The sequence below is a fragment of the Lutjanus erythropterus genome, chromosome 18 (genome assembly GCF_056507025.1).
Source record: "Lutjanus erythropterus isolate fLutEry1 chromosome 18, fLutEry1.hap2, whole genome shotgun sequence".
NCBI lineage: Eukaryota > Metazoa > Chordata > Actinopteri > Lutjaniformes > Lutjanidae > Lutjanus > Lutjanus erythropterus.
Window position 1 is genome coordinate 5,138,403 of NC_139334.1, and position 25,423 is coordinate 5,163,825.

Here is a 25,423-nt window from a genome sequence, read left to right on the forward strand (position 1 = left end):
AATGCAATGAAACAGGGGTTTCTTGCATTCATTTGTTGGATTTTTTTCTTTGTGAATTTATTTGCAGTGACTTACTTAAATAATGACACTGCAGAATATTGCATTTATTTACATACTTTAATCAATGCAGGAGATGCAGAAAATAGGGTGTGAGTTTATAAACTGTATATTTCTAATATGAAATAGTATCAGTCTTTTGCAGCCATAGTCAGATATTGAGACAACGTGCTCCAGGACACGGACAATCATGTAAAACTTTTTGTGGTGTTTTGTGTCTCTTTGTGATCATTTCAGAGCTCAACAGTAAGGCTTGTCTGCTTGCCCAGGGCAAGTAAACTGCCATGTCTGGCAAGTAAATCTGGCAACTCACTTGCCTGATCAGGCAAGTGGTTAAAAGTAGTTAAATCATCATCATCATCATCAATTAGTGAATCATAACTTTTAATGCCAAAATGGCAGAGCCTCTCAAATATGGAGATTTCATACTTTTCTTCATTTATTATCATATTGCACTGGATATTTTTGGATTTTAAACTGACAAAATGAGACATTCAAAGACGTCACCAATGTAAAGTTAGTGGGGGTCCAGGGCCCACACTCATTAGACCCATTCAGTAACACATTGTTTTGACTCTGTTCGAAGTACCAGAGGTTGATCATACTCCAGGGGGGCGTGACACCCCTCTGGTTCTGCGCCTGCAGCAGGTTTTGTGGATGCTGTAAACTGCCCCTCTGTGACTGATACAGGGAAACAAGAGAAGCAGATCAGTAAAGTTTGTTAACGTACTCCTTCATATAAGGTCTTTTGTAAATGGCTGGGTGATCATTCATGTGTTTGTAATTGGTCTTGACGAGTTTTATCTGATGTAATGCAGTGAAACAGGGTTCTTTGCATTGATTAATTTTTTTTTCTTTGTGAATTTTCATACATCTGCAACCTCATGGCATATTGATGTAAAAAAAAAAAAGACTAACTGGCCCTGTTTTCAGAAATGAAATGTTGAATATGGGTAATTCTGCTGCGTTTATTAATTGTCATCTCATTTCTACAGCCACGTGAATGATGTTTGATCTCTGCACACAGCAGCAATACATCAACACAAATGCCTATTTGATCTTCTGTAAAACTGCACAACAGCTCAATCAGTGGCTCTTCTCGCGCAGGGTCAAAAGGAAGAACAAACAGTCACAAAATTTCATTTTGTCCCATGTTATCCTGCAGTGCTATTACTGACTCCTTGAGCGTGCTTGATGTTGGAGTGGTGATGGCTGAGATTACAGAGTATACTGCTGGGATGATAGGTGGGCTGTAGCAGCAGCTGATTCCACAGAGGGAGTTTACCAATCAATCTTAGCAAAGCACAACATGATACAGTCCACCCATCCCCTGTATCAACAGGATGAGTGCAGCACTAGCCTCTTTAAAACATGGTAAATGCTCTACATGTGATATGACCTAAGATTTATATAGAAGTGTTTTTTTTTGCTTTTTAGGTTGTCACTGTGTTACAGAAATAATAAGCCATATTCCTCTCAAAACATGATTCTCTCTGTTTTTACTCTCTTGGCAATGTAAGGAAGCATATTATAAAAGAAGAAATATTGTTTATTGTCTCCAAATGGGAATGAAAATGAGGTACAGGCCTGCATGTTTTTAGGGAGGAATAGCCTGCTCCAAAATGTATGTTAGTTAACATAATGTGATTCCTTCTTAGAGTTGGACAAGAACTGGATTAGGCATCTCAACAGCATTTATTTGGTAGAAAACCCAAAGTATATAAACAGAAATACAAGAGACAGTGTACCACAGGGCATCAGTTAGTGTTCACTGAGATTTCTGTATTTAAAAATGGTCCAGTAGTAGAATTTTCCAAAGCTCAGTACTTGAGAGGCAATGTTGGCGTGCTTGCACAGAAACCGAAGCGAATTTCCACCTCGCGCAGCACAGAGGGTGTGTGTCTGAGTTCAGTGGAGCCGGACTGAGCAGCGCACTCAACAGCCTCTGGTTGTTTCTGTCGTTTCCCTCCAGCCCCTTTTCTTTTCCCCCTCGCCCTGCCATATGTATGCACGTTCACAAAGTAAATTACATTGGATCAGAACAGAATCCAACATGACTCGCTGTGTTTATTCATCAAAAAGCTCTGCTCAGCCCCCGGCTCTCTCCCCCAAAGCTCTCTACGCTCTGCAAAGCAATACATGCAAAACTGAATATTTTCACCTTGCACTTTCTTACTGTTGCTTAATACAGTGTCACCTGCCAAACTGTAGTAAGCATTAGTTATTTGGGGGTCTCATTTGGTGCTTTTTAAAATGTATAGCAGCTAAAGAGCGCAACCAATCATGGCTAAATTACTATCATCTCTAATGAATATTTAATCTAGTTCCTAAGTTTCAGCACACTAATGTCATTTTTGATTTTATATATATTTATGTTACTTGAGAATATTGGCAGATATATTGATATTAGATGCTTTTTTTACTCGCCAATATCAGTGTCGGCCCCAGGAATCCAGTTTCAGTCAGGCTCTACTGCCAGCCTCTAGTATACTGCTGCTCCCATCCTAGAAAAATGGTTCAGTTTATAGTCATAATGACCAAATAAATATCTATTAGTATGTTGGTACAACTGTGTTGCCATGCTGCAGAAATATCAAGCAAATTGAGCCTGACATTGCTGTTGAGCGCCTCTGGCCAAACTTTACTCTGAATGTGTAGGAGTGGAAAAAATGTAAATGTTTAATTTTCTCCCCCAAAGCCAATATATCACCGTTTTAATGGTATGGCTTGAGAAAATTGCATATTAATATGGTAATCTATAATGACAGATTAGCGGTAAAGACTGCATCTCCTGCTTGTCATTTCACATGAATTATTCAGAGAAAGCGTGAGGGACAGCAGGTGGCCACTTTAACCTTTCATAGATAATCTAGATTTAAAGTGTTTCCATTAAATTCCCTTGCAGGAGCTGAAGAAGCCAAAACATCCCTGTGCCTTTGCGTGGTCTGCAATTCTTTCAGTTCCCAGTTATGTGCACTTGGTTTATCTGAGGAGAAAAAAAACATAGGCCCTGACACATGCCTACCTATGCAAAAACAAATAAGGTATGAGTCAGTGTGACATATTAGGTCAGCTGGCTCCAGCAAGGATCTTTACATTTTAATTCTCTAGTCTCTAGAAAACTATGTGGGTGACAAACAGAATTTGCCAGGCCGTTTCCTCATCCCAGAAATTACATTTAAGCAGTGAGAAACACAAAATAGCATAAGCTGGCCTCCAGTTAGTTTTTCCTCTTGTCAAGTGAGATTCTTCTTCCCTCACAAATAAGGACCATTATGTGAGCGTTTTTTTTTTTGTTCTTAGAGTAATTGCTTGTGTTTTTTTCTATCCAGTAGTGCAGTATAAGTGGTGAATGCACTTTAATGTTCAGAGTATAATGATAGAAAGCCTCCAGATAGAGATTTGCAGGAAAGTAGGGCAACCCATAACTTTATTTTTTTCCCCAAAAGAAAAAAAAAGACATTGCATGCCATTAAGCAATTCTGCGTCGTATGAAAGTCTGTAATGGAGAGGGTCATTAAGCCTGAGGTTGAGCGAGGATTGGAATAGTAAATGACCTCAGATGTGCTGCACAACATCTGCACATCCTGTACAGTAAAAGAGATGAACTGGGTGTCTCTAATTCTGCTGTTGACTCTCAGTTTGAACAAAGGTTATAATTAGGGCTGAACAACTAATTGAAATATTATCAAAATTGCAATACGGCTAAATGCAATATACTAATAGCAGGAACTGTGAAGGTAAAATGTGTCACAACATACCATTATAAATGAGGCATTGTGGTGCTGGCCTACAAATCATATTCATGAGACAGAAGGGAACATGTTTCTTTGGCACAAGCCCTGGCAAAAATCACATCACCATCATTTTTATATGTATTTTTTCAGTGAAAATGAAATGCAGAAATTAACATTTTCAATCAAATCAAAATATGATTTTTCTTTTACATATCCTTCAGCCCTAATTACAATTTTCTCATCTGAGATTTTGCTCAGAAAAGGCTTGAGCTGCTTTTTTTGCAGGAGTGAGGAATTTGTTGGAGACATTTAAGGCCAGACTGATGAATATTTATAAAGTCTAAGTCTATGTTAAGGAAAATGGGAGACTTTCTTCTAAACACATTATGCATGTTAGACCATAGTTGCTGAAAACATGAAAACAATGAGAACTATGTAGTACTGAATTCTGGAGTTAGACCGTTGGTCATGATTTCTGTGTTGGGGATCTTTTAGGTGGACCTGAATGATGGCTCGGTGTCATGCCAGAGCCACGGTCACGCAACAATATATAAGCCAATGCAAACTGACACACCCTCAGTGACCCTCTCAGTCCAAATCAGGCCAGCAGTTCACTCCAGCTCACTTCAGTTCCAGCAACCCAACACAGAAGAAAAAAAGACCATCCTGTCACAAGTTTGCTTTGTGCGGAGTTGCACCCGAGATGAAACATCTCTGGAGTGGGGCTGAAGTGAGCTCGAGCCGCCTCCAAGCAAGCTGCAGTGACACCTTGCCAAGTTTGGCCAACCCGTGATGACCCCTATGTTCCCCCTCAAACATGCCATGTGTTGTGAGGCTCAACTCCTGTCTGTGCAGGAGGGCAGAGAGGTGGATGTTTTTTATGCCTTTTATTGACCGGACAGTTGAGGATATGACGGGAAAGAGGGAGGGAGAGTGGGGGAATGACATGCAGCAAAGGGCCACAGCTCTCAGTACTTTTGCGCCTTCTGACTGAATATCTGTGACCTGAATTTTCTCTTGTGTCTCTGTTTGTACTTTCATCTGCTGAAAGCAATTTGAACAGCTCAGTACTATGACAGGCAGAGAGGACACAACTGTAATTAAAAACCAAACTGTTCACATACTCGGTTTCCAGCTAATTCACAAGCTAATAAAGAGAAAGGTCACAAGGTGTCTTCAGCAGCTGAAGCTGAAATGTTCCTTTTGAATGTTATACCTCCTGTGTACCAGATCTTTTCATCTAACATTAATGTTGCATGATATCTGCCAAGCCCTAGAAAGTGTTTGGGGATTTTTTTTTTAACCAATGTAACCTTGATGATGTGCACAACAGCCACTTACCGGTGGAGCAAAACACCCTGAGATATTTTAACAGTGATAAAGAGCTACAGTATGAGCAGTGCTCCTCGCATTCCTGGGTCTATTTTGTTGTTTCAAAAGGCCAAATGTTACCACAAATTGGATGTTTTCAGCACATTTCAGTTAAAAAGGATCATTTCAGAACCATTAGCAGTAAATGCTTACCTCAAAGACGAGGGAGGGCTTCTTTCTAAACTCACCTTTTTTCATTAATGTGCTACAGTCACACGGGAAGGAACGGTGGTAAGAGAGAGTAAGAGACAGCAATTTCTCCACTGACAGCAGACCCAATAAACCCAATGCAGCGCAGGCACAAGGGCCACAGTGGGGTGAGGTGCATGATGCTCCCATTTTCTTGACAGGAAAGACATTGCTTTTCTGAGGTTCATATCACTCCCTGTACCTGTACATTAAACTGCTGGATGCGAGCTGAATTCACTGGGGAGTGTCCAAACTCATTCTGGAAATGTAGGAAGTCAAAATGAGGGATGAAAGTTGAGAGACAGTTGATACAACACAAAATAAATTGCCATAGCTCATCACAGAAGAACTACAGTGCTGCATGGCAACATTGAACACCTCCATTACTTTCACCTCATATAATAATGGGGTAATGTTCCAATGTTAGCTCAGTAATACTGTGTAATTTGTTCTTTCTTACATGTGTCACCTAGTAATTACCTGCACTAGATAAACAACCCGCACAGTCCTTCTCTCATAACTTTTCTATTGCTTTCTGTCAAACTTTTTTTGCGTTTCCACTCAGTATGATCAGCATGAGCCACTGATATTAATACTCATGCTCTGTGTATACATTATTCTGGGATGGTAGTGTCTTGGTCCACACTGAAGGCTGCAGCCTGGTCTCTTTAGTCAGTGTACAAATAACACAACTTTACACTTTCAAATCACATGCCTTGCATACAACAGGTGATATGCCAAACCTTCCAATTAATCTCTGTGGAATCAGGTGACCTTTGTGGTCATGGAAAGCTTTGTCATAGTTAACATTGTTAAAGTGGAGCTGGTTGGTTGGGTTTAGCCATGGAAAAACGACTTGGTTAGATTTCGGAAAAGATAATGTTTTGGGTTAAACTAAATTCATTAGTGAGGATTATTGATGGAAGCCATCTAAAACCAAAGGAAAAACCCCAAACCAGTTAAACCAAAATTTACGAGCTTCTCCCTCTCAGACAAAAGTGTGTTGTGAGACTCAACTCATCGATGTGCAGGAGAGCACAGAGGCATTTTTAATTGCTGTCTGTGGTTTCAGCTCGGTACTTTTGTGGCTTCTAACTGAATCTCTGTAGTTTGAAGTTTAGTTTCTTTCCTGCATGGCCTTATTTTAGCGTTTTTATGTTTGCTTTCAGCTGTGTAGGAGTCGTGTTAAGTTACTGTTGATGAAAACATTTCCTGTTTCAGCTGCTTCAAAATAAAATATTTTAAATAAAACAACGGGGGGCTTTTACTCTGAGGTATTTATTGGAACTGCAATGTCCACCATTTACAGCAGCTTGGATAAAGATTAGCGCGTCATGTATGGGTTCACAAGTTCTGAACCAATTTGACATATGTGGCCTTTTTTTTCCCCTTATACTATGTTGTGTGATAGCGTGAATGGTAGGAAGTTACATGTGAAAGTAAAAAAGGAGTTCTGATCACATGAAATAATTTGGGACATTAGCGCCATTTGGTGAGACTTGGCTGGACTGAAATATCTAAACAACTATTGGTCAGATTTTACATGAAAATCTGTATAAATATTTATGGACTCCAGAGCATGGAAGCCACCCAGATGGCATTTTAGTTTATTTTGATATATATGACTACCAAATGGTTTCATGACATTTCCTTTCTTTATTTATTTGTTCAACATATTATTACTCAGCAGTTGGATAAAGTTCAAGAAATATTTTCTTTAATAACTAAAATAAATTTGGTAATTCATTAACATTTCAGAACATTCAGTGACATTAGGATCCATTTAAATTTACATAATGTTTACAAACAACTCAGTTGAAAATTGCCTTGGAATATTTATGATGTTATACTTACAAATCAAATCCAGTAAATAAAGTGAAATATAATATCACAGCATTTCTTACAAATTGAATGATGAGTATTTTACTAGTGTGAAATGAAGTGACCCTGTTAATAAAATATTTCACTATTTTTCATCTAAAGTTAACGTCTTCCTCCTGATTTCTCCCGGCCTACAAATAATTTTTTCCGGATGTGAGGGAACATGCTCGTTTGGCACAAAGCACACCACAATACAGCCATTCAAACTAAAATCTTGACTCGTATTGATTTTGCAATATCTGTTAAAATAATCACAATATAATTTTTTTTTATTTTTTTTGTTTGTCATTCAGCCGTAGTACAAACTCACAGACCATGCCGTTTTTCATTGCCGTCTCTTTGAAGGGCCTCTTGTTCACTTTGCATTCCCACCTGAAGATGATGGTAGACTGTAGTGACACATTGTCAAGATTTAACTGAGGGATGGAGGGATGAGTGTGTTCACCTGAGCCAGCTCTAGCTGTAAGCTTTATCAAAGATGAAAGTCTTATGTGGAGAGGGTGTCTGCTTTCTGAACTCAAACTGGGAGCTGATTCCACAGGAGAGGAGTTTGATCATTGAAGACTCTGGCTCCCGTCCTCCTGTAGGAACCACAAGTAACCCTGCATGCTGAGAGCACCGTGTTCTAGTGGGGTGATAGGGTATGAGCTCTTTAAGATGTGGTGTCTGACCATTAAGGCCTTTGTAGGTGAGGAGAGTGATTTCTGTTCTGAATTTTACAGGGAGCCAGTGCAGAGAAGCTAATACAGGAGAAATATGATCTCTTTGCCTCAGTCTTGTCAGCACACTGGAGAGTCTTGAGAAACTTTATTGAGACAGCTTGATAGTGAAGAATTACTCTTAATTAATGTTAGCGTGCTCTTGTGAGCCTTCGCCTCAAAGGATTGCTATGTTTAAAGTTCCCATGAATGGGGTGATGATCACATATTGTGCTACACCTCGCTGGTATCTAGCCCAACAATGACAAAAAAGTTGTTTTCCAGATATTCGTCTATTTTTAATGATATTTCAGAATTTGTTTTGTCATGAAAACCTTTGAAAACAGTTGATGACTCATTTTGCATTCAGGGGCATACACTCAATTTGTGTCCATGAAATGCTTTCTCGCACAAACGGTCACCGGGACGAACATGGCCTCTGAAACCAACAGGGAATAAAGTACATAGGTCTTTTGTAGTTTCCTGCTGGAAAGATAGCTTTATTTGTTCCTAACATAACTTGGCTAACCACAAACTGCCGTTAGCTGTGGCTCAAACTGAGGCCAAACCCAGAGAGAAAACCACTTTGATACGGAATCCTATTTCCTGTTGTCAAACTAGCCTTTGTTGGCTGTTTTTATCCCGGTCTGTCTGTGTTTGCCGGGAGCCCTCAGTCAGGGAAGAGTAATAGGACCACTCTCCCCCCTAGTGTTTCATCAATGACCAATTTAGCTGTATGGCAGCGGGGAGGCGTAATGCACAGCGCTATTGGCTACTGTAAACGCCAGTGAACGTCTGCTACAAGTCCCTCCCTGGAAGGCTGTTTTGCAGGAAACACAAAGCCAATACACACTCTGCTAGCCATTTCATGGGAACTGTCAGGACAGACTCACAGAGATGAAGACACTCAGATTTGTTAAATCTTCACATTTCCACTGTGACCATACCTTGCTGACTGCAACGTGTTTTGGTTGTTGTTACAGTGTGAGAGAATGTCACAGTTGTCACAATTGTGGAGTTTTTTTTTTTTTAATCTGCTTGAGATTTCCCTCTCCAAGTACTCACACAACTTAAGCACCTTCCTCCACTGGAGGCGATTATAATTCATTAAGCTTTGTCTGCACAAGGCTCTCTTGACATTGAAATGGTTTCCTTTTGAATGCACTCTGGACCATTTACCTCACTGATTCATTTACATGCTTTGAAATAATTATGCTCGGTTCATGTCACATCTGAAGTATCGGTATCCATGAATGAGTGTTAGACTGATGAGGAGAACAACACTGTGGCTTTAGCTACTGTTTTGCAGCTCCTCAGCAGAGGCAGGTGCTTTGTCAGTGTAATCCCCTCTGACAGCCTTATAGTTTTCTATTTCCTGCCACCTCACCACCTCTCTGCAGAGCTCCACTTAAGAGTTAACTAAAACATTTTGTTCTGGGCTGACATAAGTGGAGCAAAGGATGATCATTTCTTTAGAAGTGTAGTAATTACTGGTGAGGAGCTGATAGGGGGTCTGCATGCGACACGTTGTAGTTTAGCAGTGATGTGCGACTTACTTTGCAAAGGTAGGCAGTTTTTCTCTGCTGTTCGCTCTCGACTTCACTCCACCCAGAGGCTATTTTAATACTCTGGTAATATGTTCAGTCATTTTGAACTCAGGGGAAGGCAGGTGATTTGGTTCTTTTGTGATGAACACACACTTACCTGTGCTGTGTGCATAATGATACAGGAGTTACATCAGATTGTTTGCGGTTGTTTGGAGGAGTTTTGGGATTTTGTGCTGACAGATAATCTTTAGCTGCAGGAATGATTCACTGTTTGATGTTGCTAAAGCTTCACTCATTTGATCCCTAAGCTTGTAACTCATTAGATAATGTGTAATGCATCTGTTCTTCATTAAGTGCAGTGTGATTTGCATTTAAATGTGGCGCTCTTCCAGCTATCAAAGCTTTTGTCAACACATTGTGCTGCAGGACCTTTAGAATTAATGCTTTTTGATACACTGCCACCACTCTCCGAGGAAACTTCATTAAACCTGTACATCTTGAACGATTTGAGAGGCATCTGCAACATGTTACAGTCTTGTGCTGTTAAGCAACAATCCTGACTTGATACTAGTCGTAATAGAAATGGAATTAATAATCGCTTGAGTATCAATCCTCACATGTTTTCTAAAATTTTTACTACTTATGAACCAAGCACAATGGTTAGACTTTTATTCTAGACAACTTCACAAAAGAGCACTTCAGTCTGCCAGGAAGCTGCCTCCTCAGCATCATCACTAAATCTCTCAGTTCTAGTATTGTACCTACAGCTTGTGGTTAATCCTTTAGTAAAAAGACTTTTTCTTCAAAATGATTGATTTATAATGTTGCCTTCATGTCAAAACTGTTGGAAAAGGTTGTTTCTAGCCAATTCACAGCCCGTATATCTACAGTCTTCTCAAGAGATGATGGTCTTGGTTTAGAGCCAAACACTTGAGACTGGACTGACCAGGGTAGCAAACGATTTATTACTACCATGGATTCTACATCTGTCCTGCTATTACTAGATTTCAGTGTTGCCTTTGAGACTGTGGACCCTGACACCTCCCAGAATTTCCTGAAACCCTCATCAGTCTTGAAGCGCTCATGCTTGCCTAGTTCTGTTCATATCTGAGTAACAGAACCAAAGTTTTGTCTTCCTGCCTTAAGGTTAAACATGGTTTTCCACAGGGACCGATACTTGGGCTGCTTTTGTTCGCGTGAACAGTCAGACACACCTTCAGAGAAATTAACATCGCTCAAAGCTTCACATATATTGGTCAGGCAAAGGAGGGAAAAAAAGAACAAAAATAATAAGATAGTTAAGAAAGTTCACTTCAGCTTAGAGTAATACAACTTTTCCCTGAACTTGGGAAAAAAAGAAAGAAAGAAATATTACCATCGCTATGCCGATGACACACAAATCTATCTCTCCGTATTATCTGTCTCGCATGTGCATTTTGAAACCTTTTGATTTTCATTTCAGCGCATATTTTAACAGTTTAGAGCAGCCGTGCACAATGTTTCATCTAAAGCAGGGTTCTGCTGTGTTTTTCAGGCCATGGATGCCGCAGCTGATAGATACATATACTATATTTTTTTGTGTTGTGTTTAACTCATTTGTTTTCACCTGTAGCTGCTTAGTCAGCAGTAATTGTAGCATGGCTAATGTTAGGTACATTAACCTCAACCTCTGCAGTTTTGCCGGTGATTTTAATCAATGCCATGTAAATTAAAAGTTTGGGGATGTTTCTTACAAATAGGCAGATATATCTTAATAATACCCAATAATAGGTTGATTTCATGTTAATTTGTATTTTCAGGCATATTTGTAATTTTAAAAAAAGACTGGGTCCTGTTGAAGACCCTGTATCTACAGATTTGGCATTTCAGCACAGACAAATGGTAACATAGTGGTTGCCAAACATTTCTCTTGAATGTAGGACATTAACTTGTGACTGTTTTTTTTTTCACCCTACTGTATAAATACTTTTACTTTAGTAAAGTACCTAAATACTTCAGCCATGGCAGTTTTTACACAGCACATATCCAGGATAAACTTCACGAAACTCCTTGGTTCTGTTAAATTACATACTTTTCTGTTGCCACTGCATTTTATTTAGGTTAAATTTGTGACTGCCTATTCATAGCTACACTACACTGTAGCTGCGCTATCATTTTTTATTCTGTTGTTTAGTTCTGTTTAAATCTTTTTTAATGTTCTATTTTACTTCTAAATCCTTTTTATGTCTATTTATATTGCCTTGTGTTTATTTTACATCTCATTTCAATGCCTTTTATGTTTTAAGTAAAACTGAATGTTCCTTGTTGTTGAAATGAGCTGTACAAATACATTTTCCTTGACTTTATTCTTTGAAGAGGATGTCCTCACTGTTATGCAGCAATCATTCAACATTTTATCAGTTTTATTTCAGGAATATAAAGCCTTCAAGCTGTTATCAAAAGAAAACTTAAGCACAGAGAGTTTGAATATGAGGCAGAGTATAGAGTGGCACAGTAGACATCACTCCTATCTATTCTGAGCAGTAGAAAAAAGTGGTGACCATTATTCTCCTAGTGAATTACTGTAAAGTGCATTCTAAAGTAATATGAAGTCCTCTTTGCTGCCATACTGTATGCGTTTCCACCATAAGGAAGTACCTGCACAGCTTTCAAAAACAAAGCTATTTCCATGCCACATTAACACCTTTATTATTGCTTTAAGCCAGGCATCTTTAAGCTGCAATTTTAGCTCTTTCTCATGCTCATTACTGCCTATGAAAAGCCTAAATGCATCTGTGTATTTGCCACAGTCAGAAGCTCATACTGCAGGCTCACTGTTTTCAAAAATCCATTAAAAAGAGCTCACAGAGACAAACTGCTGCCAAGGTGAATGCAATCCATCAATTTAAACAGCAAGTGTGTTTTTACCTAACATGGCTTCATAACACCACAACACTTGCAGCTGAGATTGTATCAAAACCAGTTTCATTCTGTCATTAATGAATGTCAAGAGGCATTTTCTGTCGGTCTGTTTTTATCCACTATGGATCCATTTTCTCTGGACCCACTTGTGTGTGTGTGTGTGTGTGTGTGTGTGTGAAACCTGGAAATACAGCCTATTTTTTACTTGTGAATCTGTCTGTGCAGCTTAAAATACAGTTACTGCGCTCGTAACGGCAACATCAAAGTGTGTAGAGTGCATCTTATAATGCGAGTCAGAGCAAAGATTTTTGGTAGAGTGCTTATCAGAACTGTTGGTGATTTATTTTCGTGTCAGTACAAAAAATATGATGTATGAGTTAACATCTTAATTGTAGCCAGAGATCAGTTTCTGCATTGAAGCCACTCACTGACATGAGAAAATTGAAGGAAATTAATGCAGAGCTGACGCATATCTGAAAAACACTCTGTAGAAAATATATAGTCTAGCTGCCACTGCTCTGCTGTCTCTTCCAATAACAACTGATGGACTTTGTTATGCAAAACAACAAGAAAATATAGAAAGGGAACTTGCCTTAGTGCACCATTAAGGCTGAAGCTTTTTGATTACTTTAGTATTCTGCTGAGTATTCCATCGATTAATTGAATAAATACTTTTTCTTTATTTAAGTGAAGAATAAATTTACAAAAGATAAAATAAGACAAATTTCATATAATGAACAACTAATTGCTTTTCTTTTTATTGCTTAAATTCAGCAAAATTAGGGTTCTAAATTAGTTGTTACATATACCACCACTAAAGTACTTTTTTACTGGTCTTTATCTCAACTAGCAGCCATATTTATTTACACGTTAACACTACCTCGTGTCTGGTCCACTCCGTGGACTGGATGCATAGACTGGATGCTCTCTGAGACATCATGATTTTGTGGTAGGCTAGTTCAGTGAAGCCAAACTTTGCGCGCTTACTGTCGTTTTCTCTGGACAGTCTATTTTATTGGGCCCTTGCCACTTTCTCTCGTTTTGCAATCCGCACCATCAAGTCTTCCTCACGCCATGTCCACAGTGTAAGCGCTTTGAATGAGAGTAATAATAGTCCGGGTGAAACACTGGAGCTTAGATGAAAAGAATTTGCATCACTGATTTTTAGTAGTTGATTCCAGATTCTTGAAGAAGAATCTGACCCTTCCCTTTTCACTCTGTGGTTCAGTTGCAAAACAGGACTCAAGTACTCTGTCTAACTTGCAATAAATAATTTATTTGTGACATTTCGGTGCTAGATCTTCATCAGGCGAGCAGTTTTTGTCCTGTCCACAACCAATCACATTCCCCACATGCAAAAAAAGGAACAAAATTATCAATGGGTTATTGAAACACACAACAATATCCCAAACAGTATAACAGTATAAATATACATCCTACAGTTACAATGAATAACAGCAGTAAAAAAAAAAAAATTCCAACATTTGTGGCTGTACCTGATTTCTGGAAACCTGGCATCTAAAAAGATCAATATCATCCTAAAGTTTAATGATGCAGCAACACTTGAACAAGACTCAAACCTCGGTCAACTTTTCTCATCTCGTTTCCTGTACTTGTTATGTGTTAGGCCCGTCTACATTTAAAAGAAAATCGAATTTTGAAGCTGTTTAAAAAAAAAAAAAAAAAAATGCAGTTGAAGGACTTGTCAAAACGACATATAGTCACATCTTAAGCTAGCTAATGTTAGCAAAACACTAACTAGTGAACAAATGGGCATCAAATATTAGCTAGCTACATCTGATGGGTAACTTCAGCAAAATGCAGCGAACTAGCTAGCTAATCTACATAAATCATTAGCTTGCTACTTAGCTAGCATTTTGCTAACCATCTTCAAAAGTTAGTTGTCTTTTGAACGTAGAAAAGCCTTGATTAGGCAACAGGAAAGGAGAAAATTGACAGTTTTCAATGTGCAAAAATAGGGTGGGATCACAGTCAATAACAGACAATTTTTAAATGCTTTATTACATTATATTTGATAATTGGGCATGGAGAGAAATTATGTGTTTCTGTTTTTAATGCATTAAATGGAAAATGAAAGCAATTCAGGTGAGACAAGCCTGCAGTGAAAAGACAGCAGGAGCCTGTGAGTTTGATCAGCAGGAGGTCAGAACTTTAATTAGGCAGTAATGGTTAAAGGTGCAGGTGTTATCCCAAAAGGACTTTGCAGTGTCAGAGTACTTAATTTTGATGTTTACGTTCTGTACAGCTGACTTACCCGGATCAAGAAAATAATTCTTTTTCCATGTAAATGGTGCAAGTGTTGCTTACACAACACATCCTCACTGATCAAAAGGACTCGGAGAGCAGGAAGCTCATTGCATTGTCTATGTATTCCACGCAGGCTCCATCGCCCCCTTCGCCCTCAGCTAATGAACCAAAGTATGAGAAGCGCTGGCTGGATGCCGTCTCCCTGCCCTTGTTGATGGCCAGAGTCTCCAGATACAAAGCTGGCACAGATAAATTAAGGTAAGGGTAATCCAGCATGATATAATTCACCTCTGAGGTGCACAGTTCACTGAGCACAGTTGTTGGCTTAGCAAGCACTTTTCATTTAGGTGGGAGGATGTTAATGCCAATATCTATGCACAGGCATAAACGGCTTAAAAGGTCACCGCAGCTGCGAGGCTCCGGCTCAGAAGGTGTGACTGTGAGAACACTGGTCGAACTTGTAAATGCATTTGATTATTATGCTTGTCCTTTCTGTATTGATTTTCGTGTGTACAGTATTTTCACGGCTGTTTTTCTTTGGAAGCTTTTTCAGTCTGTTGTGTTTTTTTTTTTTTCATTTAAACCTTGAGAGGTTCATTGTTTCCAGAAATTACAGAAAGTTTTACTACGATTGGGCAGTCACACCTCACAGATCCCGCAGTGCATGCTAATATGCAAAGCCGAATCCCATTCAAATATTCCATTGTTTATTTTTCCCACGCTGTATTAACCATTTTTCAGGGTTATCATTGTCAAACACATTTAGCAAGTTTTGTATTTTTGTTGTTTTCTGCCGTTTTCAGTTACAATAGGAGGTTATAAGCTTATATTACAGGAGCATGGCTGATAACAGCTCAATCCTGTTCATGTGGTACATGAAGGCTGAGATTGTTAACACCTTTACATGAGGTTTCATGCTAATTTATTTATTATTATACAGACACAGCGTTACAAATGCAAAAGAAAGTTGTAGTCTGGTCATGCTACAGTACACACAGACAGAACATATATACAGATAGTCAGATGCTGAATAGAAAAGGACAAAATACAAAACAATATACACTTATTTATGCACATATAAACATGCATGTATAAACTCAGGAAATGATTAAGCACTGCATTTTGTAATCTGCATCTGGGGGAATGTAAACAACAGCAAGTAGGTGGTGATGATAATATGGTCGACATATTCACACCAAAAAAGAGTCCATCAACTTTTGAGTTTTTGTCTTCATGGTGGATCATATGGCTCTGGTCCAACAGGTGACACCAGATGTTATTTTAGATTTGACATGGACTCACATTCTCTGCTTATACAAGTCTATGTATTACAAACTGTCTTCAACAAGATGAAAGAAAGATGCTGTGTGCATTCAGTCCAAACCCCACACATCCTTTCCCACTACAAGAGTAATTCTGTCATAGGTAATATGTGTTTCAGCAGTTAGGTGGAATGAATGAATGAGGATTAAAACAGAAATAGTTTGAAGGAGCTGCCACCACTGCCACTTAGCAAGCTTTTGAATATTATAGTTTAAAACCAAAGTGTGGTGCTGTGTGTTCAAGTGCTCCTGCAAAAGGTCTGAGTACTGATGAATGACTGTTTTATGCTAACAGGAATCTTAATAAAATATGTAATTTTATCTTTGCTTATTAACTTTTTATTCAAATTGGAAATTATGCACCTTAGTCAGTTCTCCTTATCATCTGTGGCACTCTGGCTGAGCAGAAGTCTCTTTCTCTTTAGGGTGTGTCTGGTTGCATAATTCAAGAATTGCAGGTACATAATGATAAATAAATAATGGAACTCTGTGCTGCTGAGTTAATTAAAGATGTTTATTAAAGCTGTTTGTTGGGCACCTCTTTGGGTATTGTCCAATTTTAAGCCCAGGGCAGCTGCCAGAGATAAGGAGAACTACCGCACTGCTCCTGTCCACAGAGGGTCAAGGTCAGTTACAGCGCAGCAGCTCGAGCTCATCAACACTTCACTGAGGGAGGGGTGTGTGTGTGTGGTGGTGATGGGAGGGGGGGGTGTTTTTCATGTTTTTCTGCTCAAGGCTGCTGAAACATATAACTGTAGTTACACAACAATAATACTTAGTCATTAGAATACAAGATGATACAAGAGGAGAGCAAGTGTTGAATCATTCATTGTCGTAATAATAATAATAATAATAATTAAAATAATAATTACATTAAATAACATTTATCATCATCCACCACGGCCCATTATTATCCATCATCATTATCATCCATCACCATCCATCATCACCATCATCAATTTCCATTATTATCATCCATCATCATCCATTATTCGTCATCATCATCATCCATTATCATCGTCCATCATCATGCATCCTCCTCCATCATTCATTATCCATCGTCATCGACTGTCATTATCATACATCATCTTCTCCCATCCGCTATCATCATCATCATCATCTATCCTCATCCAACTTAATCCATCATCATCCATCCCCCTGCATCAGTGTTATCCATCATCATGCATCCTCAATCATCCTACATCATTAATCATCCACCATCAGTCATCATTGTTGTCCGTCATCATCATCCATCATCGTCATAAATCATCGTCATCATCCATCATCAGTCAACACAATTATTGTATGACTCTCAGAAACATCAAATGAAACCATATACATTAAAAAAATATATTTTGATGTGACTGATCAGTGCAGCAGTGTAGTTTATAACTGTAGAAAATAAACTATTAAACAATTACAAGCAATTATTTTTATTATTCTTTTGGTCCTAAAATTAAAGAATGAAAGAACGTTAAACAGTTTAAACAGGTGAGCAGAGGCCAGTTCTTCAGTGTCAGTAGATGTTTAAAATTGCAATAAAAAGTATAGAATGATCACAAACTCTTTAACTGTAATACAATAGCGTATACTGTTGATCTATAACAGTATTCCATATTGTAAAATGTAAAATCAGTAAAAACCTGATGAAATGACAAAGTCATCCATAAGGCAACATAAGTAGATATACTTATTTATCTACTGCTGTATCATTAGATCAAACCACAGTAAAATGTATCTGTAGCACAGTGCACATCCCTGTCTGAGGAGTGCTCAGATACCTCAGTGAGAAATTCCTCTTCGGTAACAATCCTGTAATATAAATTCTGTTGGATGTTAAGCCCAATCAACAGCTTAATGACTGCTTAATGCGGAGTAAAATATTGAAGAAATATACAGAGGAGATCTGGAATTAGTCACACTAAACCTAATAACCCAGTGCTGAATCACAAATAGCAGAGTTCAGTCGATAAGGAGTCCCGGAGGCAAAGAACTTGTCAATATCAGTTTACTCAACAAAACATGGCTGACATGGGTATACCAGAATGCACAAATACTGATTAGATCTGTCTGGATAATAACAGGGGCAAACAACAGAAAATCTTTGACAAGATGATCTCAAAGACTAACTGTCTGCTTGGCTAGATAATTTATGATATTAATTTCTGCTCTTTATCTAATAGTGTGATGATTTGTGGCCAAAGAATATTTGTCATTTTATCCCTGACAAATATAAAATAATTTGTCATCGAAGGCATTTCATTAGAACGGACTCACAAACTAAAACTGAGTGTTGTTTGTGCTTTTGTACCTTAAACACTGAAGATTCTATGTCCTTTCATTTGTTTAGAAGACAGATGAAAGATGACAGTTGTGAGATTAGGGGAGATGGTGCTCGGGGAACAGCGTGGAATAAATGTCCCCAGCCAGACGTGAACAACTCATGGTTGGCACATTTACTGCACATGGAGCATGTTTTTGTGAAATCATGGATTATGTAGGACATTTGGAAGCTACTATTTTCGTTCTTTAAGTATCACCATCACTGTGTGGAAATAAACCTTTGCTATACAAACATTACAGTCAAATGCTCCTTCATAACTTTAAATCACAGATCTGATATATTTATTATTTCTGTTAGAAACTGGCAAAGGAGCTTTAACTCTCACTTTGTTTATGTATTTTAAGTTAACAGCAGAAACCCAATTCACTGGGTCCTTTACCTTTAATCTTATTATTCTCTCAAATTCATTTATAAAAACAGAAAAAGAAACCTAATTCAAATCTCTTCATCACACCTGATCTCACGCCTGTTTTTCACATAATTAGTTTTGTTACAGTGTAAGCAAAGGGTGAAGTATGGATGCAAGTAAAGTTTTGTTATCTCACATTAGGCAGAGCAAGTTTGGGGCTTTTGGTTATTATATATTGTGTGCTCTTTTATTTTTATGTACGTGTTAGGTTTCTATAAAGACCAGCAGGATTTAAATCAAGGAAATTGTACATATAAATTAAGTAATTCAGTGGAATCGCAGAGATCAAAGGGTTCGCTTAGGGGCGGGGAATTAATCTGTGCAAATGTTACACTTACAATTCATCTCCGTTGACCAACGGCAAGCTGTCCTCATATTGCTGACCTTAGAGTGTCACCAATGATACTAATTAAGGCCTTGTTCCATTTAGTGTTGCAGAGCCTTTCCATTGAGCAACATGCACAAAAGCAGCACCCTGACTCTGGTAGACTTCAATGGAATTAGTGTCATTGGTAACATGTGTTTAACCTTGTAATTCATGTCAAAATGGCTGTTGTGAAAAAGCTCAAAAAAGGAAGCTATCATAGCTTATTAGCTTTGTTGCACTATTCAGTTTTATTTAACCTCCTCTGTCAGAGTAAAAACTGCAGAGCAGTGGTTTGCAGACAGTTATGAGCCAGGTGTTGATGATACAAATGCGTCTTTTTAATTAATTTAACTGCATAAGCTTATTTTCCCATTAGCAACCAAGCTAAGCTAATGGTGCTGATAAGTTTGATAACTGCCCGTTAGCAAGAACATTGTGCAATAGTGGACAAAATACCAGGGTGAAGTAAACAGAACAGACTCGCTGCTTTTTATACTTTTTTGCCTTTCTCAAAAGAGTTCATTTGCTTATTGGGAGATAGAAACACTTTATGAACAAGTCTGGCATTTAACATTTTAACATTTCACTCACATGACTGATCAACTCTTTTCGGTTCAACAGTCTCCTCAGTGTTCCCATGGCTCGATAGCTAATGCACCCGTGATTGCTCCACAAACACAAATGTCAGATTTACCACATTGTTTTTCACACGTGGAGCTTTGCCTGGCGTTCTATTAATAACGTTATCTTGTTGTGCCCTCTTCTTCTGCCAGTGATTTTCCAACTGAAGAATTGGCAACAACCGCTGCTTATCCCGATCAACAAGCAGTCGTTTGCATTTTCTTTTCCCGAATGACTCACTTACTAGCTACCGAGCTCGTCAGCCAAAGCAGTTCACCATCTAGCCGTGCTAGTCAGTATATGACTAAGCTTCTGTTCCCACCTACTTCACATACACAAGCAAATGTCACTTTGCGGTGCGACTGCCATTTAATACTTAGATGAAGTTCAGTAAACTCAGTAAAGCTCCACTGTGCTCACTGGTAGTGATCACTATTCTCAGTTCCAGGTGAAGCGTGAGGAGTTGCCATTAGTGCTGATGGGAAGCTGTTCTTGACTCTGTTTTCATCTAACACTGACGCAGACTCTGTGTTTATAAAGTTATACAACGTTCTAGTGATCCTTGCTCCCAGTTGGGATGACAAATAGTTTTTCCTCACAATTACACAATTTAAATCCGCTACATGAGGGGAACAGGGGAATTATTCTAGTGTTCATGTTTAAAGAAGCAGTCTTGGAACAAGGCCACATGGGTAGCTGACAATGAAAAAGCAGAGAGCAGACCTTGTTTCTTTCCTTTGCACAGACTTTCCTGCCAAGTCTGAGGTGTCAGACCAGCTCCTCAGTCTGTCAGTGAGGTATTCTCCGCCTTTTGTTCAAGCTGTCAGAACGGATATATTTGTAAGGGAAAGAAACTTGCAAATTAACGGGGTTTTGCCTACCTCACCATGTGTTATTGGTTGGTTTCTCAGCTCAAAGCATGTGCTCATTTGCATTCAGTATTTGCCATTACTTACACAGAAATTACCCAATTAAAAGAATATGATATTAGACTTTGATGATCCCGTCCCATGCTCTTATTTCAGCTGAGTGTTCCTCGTTTAATCAGTGTCATGGATTCTAAGTTGAACTTGCATCTGCGCATTTCTTGGTGCGAAATCAAAAGCAAACACGTTCCTGTGATTAATTATGCTGAAAACGAAATGCCCCAAAGCTTGCCTACAGTATTTCCCCGCCTCACTAATCAGTAGACATGGCACATTTTCCCCTCTCATTGCCATTCGCACTACAACCAACAGCTGGATTCCTCTCATAAAACACCTTTTTCCCCCATATATACTTCATGTATCATCCTGCATGTTGACCGGGTGATATGTCTCTTTCCCGATGGATTTATTACCGCCTAGTCAGCAGGAAAGGCACAATAGTTTGTGCTGTTGGGAACGGTGCAGATGCATGAAAGAATCACACTCTCGCTAGGTGCTGTCTCTCAGTGAGGATTTCACTCCTGCTCACTAGAGGTGGAAGGGGTTTAGCAGCTCCTCCTGACAGGGTTGTGTTGTCCTGACAGCGATTCGCCAGCTGTTTGCTGCTTTGATTAATCTCTACTCTTTGGAGCTCCTCATTCATTGCACTTTCATTCCTTCTTGCATTTCCTCCATTACCGCATGCTCCCATAGGCTTTGCATTAATTGAAAGGGATCTAACAGATACACTGTAGATTCTGTCTAATGTCAATTCCTCACTTCATCTCTGCAGTACTCGCTGGAAGAGAAGTGGAGATGGGGTTGGCGCTGCCGTCAGTAGAGTTTTTTTGGCGTTGTCGGCACACAGATAAAGAATTCTGAATATGCTTTATGGTTGTACAAATCGCAGCATAAATTTGAGTCAGGCACCCTGACACAGAAATAATTTGCGCCCTTAAGTCCAGCGAAATTCACCCCTGGAGAGTCACTGGGTCAGTACACAGGCAGCGGAACATAAGATTTTAACAAGCCTATTGCAGATACAGTAAGAAAGTCATGCTCACCAGAGGATTTGTTAGGAATGCTGACTTTGTAACATCTAACCTCCAGGAACTGCTACGAGTGAGGGAGAGCTGTTTGATTTAGGAGCTGTCCTGGAAGATTTCCGTCTTCACACTGTGCATTGGACGCCTTCTATTGTTTTTGTGTTTATCAGCACTCGTCTCACGTCCCTCCTCACCATCTTCCCGCTCCTGATGTGCATCAACTAATGTTCAACATCCCCTCTGGCCATTAAAAATTAGAAGAAATCCCTAATGCTGCAAATTCTCCTCTCCAGCGAATGAGATTGCTTAACCGTCACCTTAAACTGCTCCCATGTTTGGTGACAACTATCTCTGAGGCTAAAGTGTCAGCAGTGTGAAAATGCACCGAAATTAGATGTCAGAAAGTATCATGTTTCGCTGATGAGTGCGACCTCTCTTAGATGACCTCATCAACACCCCGTCAACTGAGAAATTTAATTGTGTTAGTAAAGCACTGCACTTAACCTCAGGGCACTCAAAGAAGATGACAGAATCCAAAAAATGGACCTAAATGATGGCAAAAAAATAAATAAATAAATGAAATAAAATCCTCATTTTTTTCCTGTAAATTGTTTGTGAAGGGTAGCTTTCTCAGCTTGAACAAGGTGTATTATTTTGACATCTCTTAGCCCATTTGGGGATATCTAGGCTTTGTTAAGTTTTAATAGATTTGTCGGTATTTAAAACGAATAAATCCTATGTAAGTCAAAATACCATACTGAAGAGAACCTTCTCAAGTTGACCCAGGCATGATTTGGTGATCTGTGGCCGGGTGACCGCCACGGTGTTCACACTAATTAAACAGATTGGAGTTTTGGGGTCAGGTGTACTCTGATTTGGTCCCTGATGTGAAAGCCTCACATCTCTCTTCCAAAAAGCTCATGTCCCAAAATGAAAAACTATTCCTTTAGCCTTTTGACTCCGGCTGCAGTTTACAGGATATTCATGCGCACTCCCACTCTGTTAAACACACAGACCCTCTACCCATGACTCCTTTTAATTGGAGCCAGTAGCTGAGTTCTGCTCTTTATCTTGTAGGGACATTTAAATTCATTTTTAAAAACTGTTATGACCTTACCAGAGAGAGGATGTGATTTGAGAAACATTGTCCCACGAATATGACAATTATGACGGCATTCTCAGGCTATGTAAGGAGTCATGAAGTGCCTCTCTGGAGCACCTGTTGCGAAGATATTTTTATAATTAGACGTCACAAGACCATCAAGCTCATGAAAGAGGCTGTGCTGTTCGTAATGCAGCACGGGTCTTACTGCTTAAAGTAACTTGACAGGAGTAACGAACAGCTCCAGCTTCACTTTGTGCAATATTGCTTTCAATCTTCTGCAGTTCTCCTGTCTAATTTTGACCTCTACGCTCCTCCAGGTCCAACTGTTTTGAAGTCTTCGCCTTGGATGGAGCCAGCACCAATATTCTTCAATTTTGTACTGCAGCAGAAAGCACAGACTGGCTCCAAGCAATATCTACAAATATCAATGACTTGACACAGGAGAATGTAAGTCCACCTCTAAACATTAGAGGCTTGGTTGGATCTTCCCATGAGTCTTTATTAGTGATGAAGGTGGAGAGAAAAACTGAATTTCACATATCTGTGATCATTTTAAATATGTGAGAACTGGAATGAACTTATGGCATCTGGAAAATTAACATTTTACTGGCATAACAGCAAAATCCATTTTAAATGTCTGTTATATTTTCTATTAATTTTCTGTTAAGAGAAAAAAAAACTAGATTTCTTAATCATCCAAACCAGCTCTTACCCAGCTGTGCTGAGTGATGAATCCCACTTCATCATAAAGTGGAAGTGTGTGGCCAATTGTTTTTTATTAGCATAGGTAACGCTGCTTAAACATTATGTAAGAGCAGGTGCTGTGCCATGTTCAAATACTCTTGCATGAGAATTAGAGAGATGCCACCAAAAATGGACGTAAAAAGAACTTCAGCAATAGTGAAACTGTGATGTGATGCTGTAAACAGGCAGAAACTGAGGTGTTTGAGTGAAGGAGTTATACTGTTTTTAAACCAAAATTAGCACATATATGTGGGCAGACCTACTTGAATTGGCCCTTTCGCCATCAGGCAAGTTTGCCTTTCTTATTTTTCTGATGTGCAGGAGAGCAGAGAGAAAGGCTTTTTTAAAAGTGTTTGTTCAGCTGTTGTAGCTGCTAACTGAATGCCTGTGATCTGAAAATTCAGTTTTGTCTTCTGTCCCTGTTTGTACTTTTAGGTATCTCCTTATTTTCCTGAGTTTGTTGCTTCAAGTAAAAGCTTTCAGACAACAAAATAACAGGGGACTTTACTGTGAAGAATTTATAGGAAATAAAATGTTTATCCACTGATGAGATGCTTGATTTAAGATCGTGCAGACTTCAACACTTTCCCACTGAAGACCAGAGCCAGATGTTACTGGATGTTGGTGTATTTTCTGTCCAGTGTAAAAAGGGCTTCAGAGTTATATAAATTCAGTTTTATTTTTTGTAAATGGTTTGTGGCAAAGGAAAAGACATTAAAAACTGTTTTCTATTATTTTCCAACTGATTCGAGCTTAAAGGAAAAGCTATTTCTTTTTACACTTTTATTGTAAATATTTTACTAACAGTATTGTTTATTCCAGTTATTTAATCGACTTGTAGGAAACATTTTATTACATTATTTCAGTTTGTTGGCTCATAGACATCTTCAATTTACTTGTTTTGTCCAATAAATGTCCTAAAACCCCTAAAATATTGAATTTAAGATAAAACTGGCAAATTTGTGAAGCAGTAAATAGATGTGGGTAGACTTAAAGATGTAAACATAGACCTAGATGTAAAATATGAGGTCTTCTCATATTCTGCAAACCTCACCCCTACAACATTACACCCCCTGAGCCAGTAAACCTTCCTTAGGTGAAAAACAGATTATACAGTAGTTATTATTACAAATAATGGTCATAAATACTTTAATTTTTTTCTGTGAAAACAATTTTTTTTTCCTTTTCATCATTAAAGATTTTCTGTTACCTAAGAGAAGATCTCGATACTTAGATGAGCTTGATTTGAACAAACATTTTGTTTGTAAATCACTTCCTGCAAGAGGCCTGTTCTCTAATGCTGTTGATTTTTGTACTTGGAGAATCTGGTATTTCATTTCATCTGGATGTTTTAAGTCACCTAAATGTGCAGATTATTAGTTTATGGAATCACAAAGTTTCAGACAGTGAATTTGATCCTATTACCCACTTGTGTTTTTTTTTTAAAGTTGACAACACCATCTTATTAAGAAAACACTGAAACATGTAATAAATATGTTTTGCCCACAGTAGCTCCATGTATTTTCCCCTTTTGATTTTGCACAGCCACAAACTGCAGACTACAGTGCAGCGTGGTTTTAATAGACCCTTCCTGACAAGCACTCATTGAGTCACAGTGGCACCTCTCCCCCTCTGCTGACAAAAAAAGAGGCTCTCTCATACCTAATTAATGACTGCTAAGTAGTCATTCGGCATGTGCACTCCTCTCTCTCATTTCCTCCTATTTCACTTTGATTATCACACTGATGATGTGACGCATTTTTGGTGAGGATGCAGACGTACTGTATGCCCGTGCTCGATGATGGCGCAGCTGCCTTTTTTAAAAAGTGTGATTAATTCATGCCTGCATCACCTAATTACGGACGTGGAGTGTGATTGCTAAATGGCCAATCAGGATGTAATTGTGTGCCC

At 38.8% G+C, this 25,423-nt stretch overlaps 1 protein-coding gene across 1 annotated transcript in view; it reads left to right on the forward strand.

Annotated features, from left to right (window-relative positions):
• sntg2 (syntrophin, gamma 2) overlaps positions 1-25,423 on the forward strand; it is an 89,800-nt gene that overhangs the window by 25,290 nt on the left and 39,087 nt on the right. The window contains exons 9-10 of the mRNA XM_084742954.1: positions 14,783-14,907; positions 23,086-23,215. Of these exons, the coding sequence (XP_084599080.1) occupies positions 14,783-14,907; positions 23,086-23,215 (255 nt within the window). The remainder of the gene's footprint in view (positions 1-14,782; positions 14,908-23,085; positions 23,216-25,423) is intronic.